General features: G+C 37.3%; 1 protein-coding gene across 1 annotated transcript in view; it reads right to left on the reverse strand.

The window, feature by feature from the left end:
* Positions 1-13715, reverse strand: part of Mctp1 (multiple C2 domains, transmembrane 1) — a 541169-nt gene that overhangs the window by 177513 nt on the left and 349941 nt on the right. The window contains exon 11 of the mRNA XM_013022079.1: positions 4709-4895. Within this exon, the coding sequence (XP_012877533.1) occupies positions 4709-4895 (187 nt within the window). The remainder of the gene's footprint in view (positions 1-4708; positions 4896-13715) is intronic.

Below are 13715 nucleotides of genomic sequence, written 5' to 3' on the forward strand. Positions count from 1 at the left end.
AAGCTCTTAAGAAATATCAAAGAGTGTGCTAAGGAAATACTAGGTTTTATGGTTTATCTCAGCATGCTGCTTAAGGGGGGTCAAAGGATCATTTATGTTTCTTCAATAAAGATTACACATCCATCACCATGAATATATGTACACGCATAATTATGTAGATGAGTTTGCCTTGTTAGACTTGTCTAGAAAAAAAGGTATTCACAAGTCAAATGTAATAATAGCTTCATTTGTCCCTTCTAGGAAAATATTCTTGGCTTAGCACAGAGAATCATCAATGATTTCAAATCTAAGAATAAAAATTACCACATTTATTTTCCCATAAATAATAGATATGTATGAATATTACATAAAGGATAAAAAGTATAAAGTAGATATGTCTGTTTGCTTCTTTCAATATCTCTAATAAAAGTATTCCAAGAAATCTTTCATCTGTATGTATGATAATTTAGAGACAAACAAAAGTTGTTGGGTATAGGGGCATCAAAACAGAACTAATTACTTTTTTCTATTTTTTAATGAGATTTGGAAAGTACATATGCTTGAGAAGAGATAAATTATTTACAGATTATTTACTAATAGTTTAAGACAGGGCTGATGCCTCTGAAGACTATTTGCTAATAATTAATTCAAAGGACTTCTTATTTTATAAACCTTTTAGGCTAAAATATATGATCTTTTAAAATAAGTCAATTTGGAAACTAAAGTAAAATTCAAAGGCACTAATTTTTCTTACTTTATAGTAGTGTTTGGTATTTTTGTATCTATAGACCTATAGAGATTTGGGTAGAAGAATCAGATTTAAAAAGCAACTTTATTTCATAAATTATTAATTGTGATATCTTAATAAATGTAGGTCTTGAAAGACTTGGAATAGGAAAACCTATACAACTGCATCAATGTAATTAATGGGCACAAATATCTTGAAAGTAAAAATGAAACTGTAGGATACTGATAAGCATTTGTTTATTGACACATTACAATATTTTTCTTAAGGTGAGATCTGGGTGGCTACTTAGAAAATCAAAGCCACCTTTATCCTCATCTTTAAAGTGTTTCATGGCTAGAGAGTATAGTACACATTTACATACTAAACTTAATGGTACTCCAGCACTCGCATCCTTGTATTACTAATGAGAGAACACTGAGGAGACAGAGCTTCCTGCACAGGGCCTTGTCAGTCCCATATGATGACACATTGTTTACACTGAAACTGTGATTTCAGTATACCGAGGAAATACAGATATATGTAATCTCAGCCTAACTTAAAAAAAATAGTTCTTAGCACAAGGATTAACTCTTAATCTGTTATTGTCTTTAAACAGTCATTTATCAGTAAAACTCTGTTTAAAATACTCAAATGACAGGCTTTAGTGAAAATGCACTTCTCTTTCCGCTTAAATTCCTGTAAGTTAAGGCTTTCATGTGAGGGCTGTACATGACAGTATTATAATCCTGAGGTTTGCAGGCGTGTTGTGTTTCTACAGTATCAATACAGAATGGGAGGTGACTTATCTCAGAGCATACCCAGTGTAATAAACTAGAAACGTTCTCTATCCTAATGATGAGGAATACTTTTATCAAAAGATTCTAGTACTTTAATTTTCCAGAACCAATTTAAACTAAGTTTCATTGTGAGTAAAACAAATCTTATCAGTCTGGGAATCATTTTATCCCCGGTAAGCTCATTCTACAGACACACCGTCTTCTGGGGCATCAGCTCTGCTGCTCTGTTTCTCATTTGGAAGAGTAATTATTGTTTGAAGGTTTCATTTCTCCAAGTCAGCTGACACTCAGCAATTTATGGCAAATTTCAACTGGTTAGGTCAATGACATGGAGATTATAATAAGAATTCAAAGAAAAAGAAAATAAATGTATCGGCTTAAAAATAGAAGTTTACATAATGATTTTTCAAGAGGTATTCCCGTCTTGTTATTTATGGTTATTTTAGAAGGCCTCGAAACCCGAATGGGCTTCTGAAGCCAGAAATTTCCATAGCAGAGGAATCCATGATTTGCTGTGAATCCTTTCAGCCCTCAATAGATGGGAAAAGATTGAAATGCTCTGGAGAGGAGTCCTCTTTATTTTTTTAATGAAAGCCTGTATAATATATTTTCTCTATGGCTGCAGCAGCTGTCAGGGCGAGCATCTGAGTTCAGCTCTATTACGGGAGAGGCAATACCCCGTCCTATGGTATCGTGATGCTCAGAGGGGCCAGAGCTGATTGACAGCTTGTCACCATGACGTCTTATTCCATCTCTGTTATGGAGAAAATTAATGTCACACCACCAGCCTTATGACTCGCTGTCATCTTAGAACCGCTCACCTTTTATCAATGCTCTAAATAACATTTCAAGCCCATCGTCTCACGGTGGACAATCCGGTCAAGGGACATTAAATCAGATGACTGTGAAATGTCATAATAAAAATGGAATGCTAACAACTTCTTCTCTAAACTAGCTCCTCTGGTTTTTAAACTGTGACAAGGGGGAGCAAGGGTTCAGCATACCCGTTCTGAAAGGTCATACAATCGCTCTTGGTCTACTACCCATTACTACCCGCCCCCTATTGACCTTCCCTCTTTCCCTCCCTCCAAAAAAGAAAAAAAAAAGAAGAAAAAAGAAAAATGGAATTAGCCATCTTTTCAGAGTGTGGTGATCAAATAATGGCTCACATAGAATGTTTAAATTTGTGAGGCTTCAGCAACAGCAATGAGGAGTTTTCAGTACTGTTTCCTATCAGAGTAGGGCACAACATCTACTTTCCTGACCATGACCAGCACCAAATCAAATTCCTTAGTTTAACCACAACTTTAAGAAATACATATTTTCTTATAGGAAAATATATAAATAATTTTCTGAACGAGTAACCTCCCTTATGTGTTTCTTTGAAACAGCTGCTATTTCAAACATGATACAACATGCATTCATTTTATGGTACCTGTAATAAAGAGGACACACACTGAAGCCCTAAACTCCAGCTTCTTGCCCTTGAATTACTATTACTGATTGTTCTTGTATTATAACACAATGCTACTTTACATATTGTAACTTCTTGGTACATCTCTAGAGGGAGGTACAAGCTTATGTCTGAAATTCAGTGCATATTACAATAAGCTTCCTTTTAATATAATGAATAGAACAGAATCTGAAAAGTAACTGGGACATCTATATAACATCTTACATTTTTATTGAAATAACTAATATTTAAAAAAAGGTAAGAAACATTCATTCAACTTTTAAATAGAAATGGCCAATTCAGGAAAGTCCATCTAGCAATAAAAAATTCAATAATAGATGTATTACTTCTAATTACCTAGGTTTCAGGATTATCTTCACATGTGGAATAATATCAAAATAGTAATCCATTAACCACAGTATTATAGTATGTAGACTAATTTTTATGTTAATATACCAATTAATTCCTTTACAATAGTTTTAATTCATGGTGCTCAATTCTGGTACCTGGAGAATACATTTTGGTAGGGTTACCAATATGTGAAATAATTTTCATAATCGCAATTATATATTAGAAGATGTCATACAATACCTTCGGCTCTTAGCTGGTTTAAAAATATATACTATTTAGCCTTGCTAAGTCACCTCTATTAAACTGTTTATGATAACACCCTTGGTGGATAAGTTGTACAAGCATTAGCAGACAGCTGATTCAGTGGAGATAGCCAGAATAAATTTGCTGAAGCCCACATCCTGCTAATCTGTTTGAAGAATATTGTAGAGCATTAGTACTAGCACTTCATGTTATCTGCACAGCCTGATAAGGTACATCTTTATTAAATTCAGTTATTGAAAGCATGTCAGTCAGCAAATAGGAATTTTTTTAAAGCCGTTCTTTGTTAGTCAGAGCTTGGTTTCATGGCTGAGTGTCTAGAGGAGTCTTCTAAACACCTGGCAGCATTGTACAATACAAGCTTTGTAATTTTAAGTGGAAAAGCTTTTTTCCTCAGCTTCATGGGTACCCAGGCATTTACTTTTTCTGACTCCACAGAGAGAAAATGGTGGAGTAAGAGCTCCCCTCTCTGTTGATTCAAGAAAACTGCATGGTAACTACATGGAAACCTGGGAGGACACTGGGAAATAGGGAGGAGTTGGTAAAATTAGAGAAGGGTAGTTATTTAAGTGGCTCCCCACTGTACACCCTCACCCTACATTTAATCAGAAGGAAGAATGTTCCTTTTAGTCGCCCTTCACCTTCAATTTTAAAAATTAAGGGAATGAAGGTCTTTTCTGGGCAAATGAAACAAAAAAATCACTTTTCTGAACAATCTCTAGTTATCAAGTATCAAATTAACCCCATTTCAAATTTGGAAAGACAAAGAAACATTCATTGCAAGTATATAAAGTCATAAAGGTAATTTTAAAGTGGTATGTGAATTTGATTTTTTTCTTTAGGGAACAGTTTCACCCCATGATTAAAAACCAAAACAAAACAAAACACCACTGAGTACAATCTCAGTGAGTAGGATTTCAGAACCCAGAACTTGCTCTGGAATGGATTATGGGGAAGAAAAAATGCCTAGGCTTCAGTGATAAGGCCAGGGCTCCTGAAAAGGTTAGAGCGTGTGCCCAGCGGCTTTGCTTCTGCTCCCCTCTCTCAGATCTCTCCTCAGAAGTACATCTTTCACTCTCGTTACACGCATACAACCTCATCTAGTCACACAGGACTCCGGAAGGAGAATTACATACGTACATATCTCTTTAATATCTCCTCCCGTTCTTTCTGGTCCTCCAGAGAGTTGACCGAGAGGTCAGAGATACTGACTGTGGCAGAGGCTGTCAGTGTGACGAGCAACACCAGGTGTCCCTCACCCTCTTCCAGCTGCAGCTCCAGCTTGTGCGTCTGTTCCCTACTGAGGGATGACAGGTCGACCTGGCACCTAGAAACAAATGTTTTGAATCAGCAAGTGGCTTTTCTTTCTTTCTTTCTTTCTTTTTGGCCACATCAAACAGAGTAAGGGCTGCTTAGTGCTAGGTGAAAAATAAATGAATAGAAATACTATTTGGGCCAGTGGAAGAATTTCTTCACAAACGTCAGCAATTGCTAACTTCCTGTAAGATACAAAAGTCTCATACTTAGCTGAAGTTAGTCAGCATTAACCACTGTCACTGCATCATGAATTGGTGGGGTTTCCCAAGACTTGATGGGCTCAGAATTAGGTCAACAGGGCTTTGCAACACAAAGACTGATGGGAGGTGTATGAGTTTTTGCGTCACTTTTAAAATGAAGGGCCTTTTCCTTCAATCATAAATGTTATTAAATAGCAAACGTTATTATATAGTGCTATGGTAATGTTCAAAGTTTTACCTTTAAAAATCATGCCAATTCATTCAGAGTACACTCTATAAATTTAAATCTCTATAAACATAAATCTCTCAAAAACATATAACCCAAGTGTTCTGTCCACATGGATTCATAGCATGGCCAGTCCATACTCTATTTGACACTCTCACAACTAAACACTTCACAAACTCTTTTGATAAAAATAACAATTGATTTTGAAGTCACAGATAATGTGGTGACTACAAGGCTAATAAGCTGAGAAAAAGGTGGCAGGCATGAACAACATACATTTAAAATAGGAAGCAGCCAATTACAAGAAAAAATGTCATTAATATACCATAAATGGGATGACCAGCTAGCTATCAGGGACAGCCTAACTTCTTCTTCCTTTTTATTTCTCATTTGTTATTTTCAAATTATGTTTGAAAATATGTGTAAGATTATCTATTAATTAAATACCTCGAAGCTTGTAGGTTAATACAAAGATCTATAGTGAGTGAGTTTAGAAATGGAACCAAAGTTTGACATTTACTTTGTGTGTGTATGTGTGCATGCAAGCACATGGGCACTCAAGTAACTCAGGCTTGAACTCAGGGCCTGGGTACTGTTTATAAGCCTTTTTTGTTTCCTCAAGGCTAGCATTCTACTCCTTGAGCTACACCTGGCTTCAAGATGAGCTGCAATCATCAAATCTCAGCTTGCTGAATAGCTAGAATTATAGGCATGAACCACCAGTGACTGGCTGACAGTTATTTTAAAAAAATATTGTAAAGGGGGTTACAATTACATAAGTAATGAGAGTACATTTCTTGTTGAATAATGTTATACTCTCCCTCATTTCTCTCACTTTCTCGCCACCCAGCTCCCTTCCCCCTCAAGTTGTAGAGTTCATTTCCAACATAATGTCTAGTGTCAGTGTTGCATGGCTTCACCCTTTGTCCCACCATTTCTGTGATTCTGCTTCTGCTTCCCTTCCCCAACTCAGATAAACTTATATGCAAGATAAAGGGCACAGAAATCAAAAACAGTAACTGCATGTTTTTCCTCATTTGTAATAACTAAAATACGTCTAGGATATTCTTAGCCGAGGATCACAGTAGCTCAGCAGCTATGTGCATATGAACATATAAAATGATGCTTATCGAAATGAACTCTAAGAAATGGAAACAGAGCTTTTATTTTAGTGTACTGTTTGAAGTTATTTATTTTTCTTTTTCCCCCATGTGGCTTATTCCCTGAAATTAACTTTTATTTGTGCCTATCATGAACAAGACCACACAAGTGTAGAAACAAAGAATGACCATAAAAAGCAATACTCCGATCAGTGGCAGAAAGTCTCTGTGCTAAATGCAAACTATTCTTCAGAAAGACAGAAATTAATTTGTAACAGACTAGAACACACCCTCCTAAAGTTAGAGTACACATCAGAAACTGCATTGTTTCTGTGAAGACAGCATCTATTTCAAAAACATTACATGCTTTCTTGTCAAACTCTCAACAGAGGGGGGGGAAACAAACACCTTATCTAATATTCCACTTGTAATTGGAATTAACTTCTTATCAATAACACCTGGAACAAATTGAGGGCAAAAACTATATAACAATGAAAAACAAGCATTCAAAAGTATTCCCTACTGAAAAGGAAAGAAATGAGTATGGTTTTAGAGTTCTTTCCAGTACTGGGCACAATGCCTAGCCCATGGTGGTTTTGTTGGATGGGAATGAATCTCTGGCTTGGATGAGAAATGTAATGCTAGAGAATTAAACAGGAATTTCAAGCTAGACAGAACCTTTGGTTGCATCAGTTGAGACAAAGAGGAATCTCTAGCTTGCTTTGTTTTACCCTCACTTACTTAGCTCATGCATTGCGCAGGCTCCTCTTTGCCTTTTTCTTGCATATGATGCTGCATCAGTCTTAAAATACTGAAACATACTGAAGCCTTCTGGAGGATTTCCTCCTGTTCCTACTGCCACTTTGCACTGGTGTATAGCTGCGGCTTATACTTCATTTATAAAAGAGTCAGTACAATTGTATGTCCCTCCCCCACAGTATAACCCCTGCTTTCACTATATTTGATGTCAGTATAACTTGTGGAGGAGATGGGGAAAACCAAGTCGTTTAAGGATACAGGTGGACCTGTTGCAACAATAAGAAGTACAAGTTGTCATGTCCAAAACGAGCTTTACAACGTCGGTGCGGGGGGGTGGAGGGGGAGGAGAAAGATTGGGATTGGGGGGGAGGGGGGAGGCTGGGAAGGGATGTGAAGGGTAAACAAAGGAGGAGGCTGCAATGCTTGGTAAGAAATGTACGCATTATCCTGCCCATGTAATTGTAACCCCTCTGTACAGTATGTTCACAAATAAAATAAAATTAAATTTAAAAAAAGTCAGTACAAGTAATGTATTAGACTTAGGAAAGATGCAACAAAGATTATTTGCTCTAGAAATCACAAATGGGCAACTTCCAGATGGAATTGAATCCACAGATCTGCTGTTTTTGCCTATAGTGCTAAATAAAAGTTTCACAGCGGGTTTTTTTTTTTTTTTTGGTACTGGATAAATGTTCTTTGAATTAGTTTCTGTCACCAATAGTTACAGATGGTTTATTTTGCTTAATTCCTCTCTACCTGGTTCCAATAAGCAGAAGGATTTGGAATTCCTTCATCCTGAATTTGTCAATGAAAAGAAAATAAAACAGGAGGGACAGAGAATACATGACTTAATGGACACAAGTAATTTGAATTTGAGCCTGGGATTCTGGAATTGAAATCCTGCGCCTTTCCTTCCACTAGACTAGCCTTTCTCTCAGCGGTGGAGTGCCCATGGAGGAAGTGTGCTGTCTGCATCCACTGGTTCTCTAAGTGGTGATACCAAGCCTTTTTGCCAGTAGGAAAAAGTATCACAATTTCCAAGAATAGAATTACCTTGTTTGCATTTTATATTCATATTAATGTTTTTTTAAAATACCTATAAACTAGGGAAATGGGCTATAAGTTATGTTATTGAGACAAGAAAAATTTTGCAAATTAAACATTTTAGAGCATGAATCTAATAACGTTTAAATGAACAATATACATTCATAAGGAAAATTATATTTTTTTACACCAACTAAAGTTTAATAGTGAGTATACTCAGGCACCGTTAATCTCAGGTTTTATCCTATACTTAGTGTTTCAGAAATTTGGCTTTAATGATTCTATTGTAAAGAATATCAGTTACATAAACATGTTGGGCACAAGAGTATTAAATGAATTCAAGGTCCCAGCTGGGTTATTTAGGCTCTTATTTATCTAAATATTCTGATTAGGAGTAAGACATTTTAAATGTAGTATCACTTACAACTAAGCAAAATTGTCCCGTGAATTTGAGGATAAAGCTTGCATTGTAACCTGTGTGGATATCAAATTATTGCTGAGAATGAATGAATAAAAAAATCACATGCAGCTGGGCACTGGTGGCTCATACCTGTAAACCTAGCCACTCAGGAGGGTGAGATCTAAGGATCATGGTTTGGAGCCAGCCTGGGTAGAAAAGTCTGTGAAACCAAGAAAGCTGGTAGTAGTGTTGTAACTCAAATAGTAGAGTGCTGGCTTTGAGCTAAAGAAGCTCAGGGACAATAACTAGGCCCTGAGTTCAAGACCCAAGACCAGAACAAAACAAACAAACAAACAAAATTTGCTGGTTTAGAACAAATATCTATGAAGATAGAATTCTGTCATGTAGACTATTGTAGTGCAAGTATGGTGCTCCCCACATTGGGGCAGCCTTGTCTGCATTTGGCTCACCTGTACTGTGGTGCTGGATACAAAGGTGGGATTCACCACTTTTTCAATTCAGAAGTAACAAGAGGTTATTTGGATGCAGCACATTCAGGAATATATTATTAGTGTCTTTACATTGTTGTCAGAAGGAAAGTACAAACATTTGAAAAAGCACTGATGCAAATTCATAAATGTTCACAGAGAAATAAGCCCAGCCAGAGTCACAGTCCCCATCACTGGTTTTCCAGTAATTAGTTGCATAACAACATATTCTCTTGAATTTCATTTTCCTTATCTGCAACCATGAGCTAATTGAACTTGAATGTGAAATTTTTAAAATTCCCAAATCCTATCATTTGTTATAACTGTATCCATGTATTTACTTGCTACTTCCTCCTTGCCTTGGAATTCCACAAACATGGAAACTAAGAGAAGTTTATCTTATAGAAAATGATTGTTTCTCAGAGGTAATACCAAAAATATATCAAAGACAGTTTAAGACAAGATCTAATTTGAAATTGCATTGCATGGAGCATTAGGGTATGCCTCTAAAATCAGCACAGAGGGAGTATGAAAGGGGGATGTAGATGCTCCTTTTTCTTCTTTTTAAAATATATTTTTATTGTAAAGATATTGTACAGAGAGGTTACAGTTACATGGGCAAGGTAATGAGTCCATTTCCTATTGAGCCTTGTTACACCTCCTTTACAATTCCCCTACCATCCCTTTCCTCCCCACCTTCCAACTCCTCCCTCCTTCACTCCCCCCAACAAAGTTGTAAAGTTCGTTTTCAACATAGTGTCTTGTGCATCTCATTGTTACAATGGGTCAACCTGTATCCTTATTTCAGCATTTTGTTATTTCCCTTCCCCTCCCCAAATTAGAAAAATGTATATACAAGATGCAGGGCACCAGAATCAAATACAGTAACAACAAGGGTTGTATCATGGGGGAAGAACATATAAAAGAAACAAAAAAAATCGCACAGTACATAAATACAGTAAGAAGAACAAGATGCTCTTTTTCTTTTTTTTTTAAACCAATTCTTCCTATATTTTTTAATGACAGGGTATGGTTTGAAAACTTGTCCTAGATACCTGATCTGCTGAAGCCCTGGTCCCTGATTCCTTTGGCCTCTACCGTGAGCTGTTCTTTATTCCAACACCAAGAGCAATTGACTGAGCTTGGGTTCTCACAGGTCTTTTATGACAGGTGACCAATCTTTTTTTGCCCAAAGGGGTTGGGTGTTCTTCTTGGTTGCCATATAAATGGACTTTCTGAGTTCCAAGGTCACTACTGCATATGGATGCAAAGCCCCACTTTGGAAGGGGATCTGGCTCTCAGATCACTTATCAAGGAAAGTAGATGAGAAAATGACATTGTCTTTTTTAGGAATCAACTTAGGTCAGTGGGATAGGAGATGAGAAGAGAACCTCCCTAAGCCTTCTTCGCTCCCATAGACACCTTCTTCCCTCCCACAGTCCAAAAGATTGTTCTATAGTTCTTGACTGTGTGTTGTTACTGAGTGTGTCCACTAAGCAACCAGTTATGTCTCTGAAACATAGAGGACCTTTACTATAACAGTAACATATTACCTTCTATTGCTTTCTGTTCTTGGTGTTCTTGTGTGTCTGTGTGTGTGTTGGTAATGGGACTTGAATTCAAGGTCTTCCACATTTTCTTGGCTCTCAACTAGTGCTCTACCACGTGATTCAATCTGCCAGTCCATTTTTTTGCTCCATCTCTCCAACTGAGATGGAGTATCATAGACTTTTTTTTTTTTTTTTTGCCTGGGCTGGCTTCAAACCACAATCTTCCAAGCTTCAACCTCCTGAGTAGCAAAAATTACAAGCTTGAATCATCAGTGCCATTTATCTCTCATCCTGCTGCTTGGGACTTTAACAGTACCTAAATGTGGACTCAAGATCTGTTTCTAGAGAAACTGAGTTGAGGTAAAAATTTTTTGATACAATTGATTCTCTGTTATGGAGATGACAAGGTTGCCCCTGGCTGTCCTTTGGCTTTCTGCCAACTATGAAATATCTTCAGCAAATCAACAGTGCCCTCCACAATCAACCATCAGCTTGTGTATCATTTACTGATACATTTGTATTAGTCATCATTTCAGATGACTTATAATTTTTATCTACACAAGGGCTTGCCTATTTTTATGTTTGGATGAGACATCCCCTCTGCCTGAGATATGAATCTTCCTGTTTTTTTTTTTTTTTGTCGGTGGGGGGACTTGAACTCTGGGCCTGGGCGCTGTCCGTCAGCTCTTCAGCTCAAGGCGAGCACTCTACCACTTGAGCTACAGCGCCACTTCCGGTTTTCTGGTGATTTATTGGAGATAGGAGTCTCACGGTCTCTCCTGCCCGGGCTGGCTTTGAACCATGATCCTCAGATCTCAGCCTCCTGAGTAGCTAGGATTACAGGCGTGAGCCACCAGCGCCCGGCGAATCTTCCTATCTTTGTTTGGTTAATTTTTTCTTCTACAAATTCTGATTTAAAAACTTTCAAGTATCTTTCTCAATATCCTGATATGCTTGAGGTCAAGGACAATATCATATTCTTGACATCTAGCACAGCACCTAGAATATAGTTCGTACTTTGTAAGTATTAAAGTACTTATGGAGCTATGGAGGCTTGGAAAGATCTGAAGTTTAATAAAGGTGTCAATGCCTGACAATGGCAGAGCTAGGACTAGTGTGTAATGAGACCATCCCGTCCCTTCTATATTGTCTCCCTAGAGAGTGGTCTGATTTCTTTTCAACACTCATGTCACCCACCTATTCATTCATTTAGTATTCATCTGTCAGATCTGCTTAGGTTTTTGGGATCCACCAAACCTTCTAGCTTTTCAGGTCTCTTTTCTAGAACCACCAGAGACTGTGCTGCTTTGAATACAATTATTTGGCATCAGAGAACATGGCCAAGCTTTTGGGACACTGAAATTTTAGTGAGACTCAATTGCTTGTATTGTGATATTATAAAAATTACTTAAAATCCTTGTATTTCAGCTTTCTTCACTTGCCAAATGAAAGTGTTAATAAGAAGTTTGGGACAGGCACCAGTGGCTTACTCCTGTAATCCTAGCTACTACTCAGGAGGCTGAGCTCTGAGGATTGTGATTCAAAGGCAGCCCAGATAGAAAAGTCTGCAAGACTCCCATCTCTAGTCAACCACCAGTGGTGCTGTGGCTCAAAGTGGTAGAACGCTAATCTTTAGTGAAAGATCTGAGAAACAGACCCAGAGTTCAAGCCTCAAGACTGACCAAAACAACAAATAAAACAAACCCAAACAAATATGGCTCCTTGTTTTACAGAGTTGTAAGATCATAGGAATAATAGATAAAAAGTTCTTTGATAAATTAAAATTGCTAAGAAATATATAGTTATACAACCCCATTTATTTATTTATTTATTTACTTACTTACTTACTTTAACTTTTGGGCCTGGACACTATCCTTGAGCTCTTTTGCTCAAGGCTAATGCTCTTTTACTTTAAGTCACAGCACCACTTCCCATTTTCTGGTGATTTACTGGAGATAAGAGTCTTATAGCCAGCTTTTCCTGCCCAGGCTGGTTTTGAACCACAATCCTCAGATCTCAGTCTCCTGAGTGTCTTAGAGTATGGGTAGGAGTCACCAGTGCCTGCTTGATATAAAAGTTAAACTCTTTATACCAAAGCCTAACTTATCAATTAGTCCGTTAACCAATACAATAATCAAAACAGACTCAACACTGAAGGAGATTTATTTATTCTTCTTCCATCCATTTGGAAATTAAGATGAAGAGAAATGAAGGGATGGCAAGGGCTTGAACAATGCTTCCTGACTTGGAGGTCATGACTTGAATTTTTTGTGCCTTAAATACATGTACATATAGTTGTCCTAGTTAGCCACATGAGTTGAATATTACTCATGTCTAGTAAGTGGCATTTCCCCTAAGAGTTAAAGGAGAGGATTCTGAGTTCTGGTCACCTTCTCTCTTTCTCTACTCTTCCTCTGTCATCCTTGAACCAATAGCTGGTAACATTTTTTTCCCACATAAAATAGCCTTATGATTAGCAACCTGAGTGTACCTGAGTGATTCCCTGGGGTATAAGAAGTGTTTGAATTATTTGGCATTAGTTCTCATTTAAAAGACAGAGCTTCTGTTTTGTTTATAGTTAACATATGTTTTAATACAGATAACCCTATAATGAATGTGTCACATGTGACCTACAAGCATCTCAAGAAAAGATCAGGAATTGCCAGCACCGCAGGGTTGATACTGATACCGGTTCCTGAATGTTTGTGTTCACTGAATTGCAGTTTGTAAGTGTCTTGTTAAGTAGCTTTGCAGATTTAGAATCTAGTTTTAACTTAAACTAATCCTCACAAAATGGACAATTGACTTTAAAAGATCCCAGCAAAAGAATCGTGGACTGAAGATAATAAAAACTGAACATTCACAAGTGAACAGCAAGGATAAATGAGAACCTGCAGAGCTGACATTTCTCCTTGAGATCTGTGTCAGCCACATTATGATTTATAAACCATTGGTGTTATAATCACACCTAGCAAGTGAAGTAAGCCAGGCCCAAAGAAACATAGGTCCCATGGTTTTCCTTATTTCCAATAACTAGTATATGTCTGAGACAAGCAGAAATGG

Source organism: Dipodomys ordii, unplaced genomic scaffold, assembly GCF_000151885.1.
Source record: "Dipodomys ordii isolate 6190 unplaced genomic scaffold, Dord_2.0 Scaffold59, whole genome shotgun sequence".
In the NCBI taxonomy this organism is placed as follows: Eukaryota; Metazoa; Chordata; class Mammalia; order Rodentia; family Heteromyidae; genus Dipodomys; species Dipodomys ordii.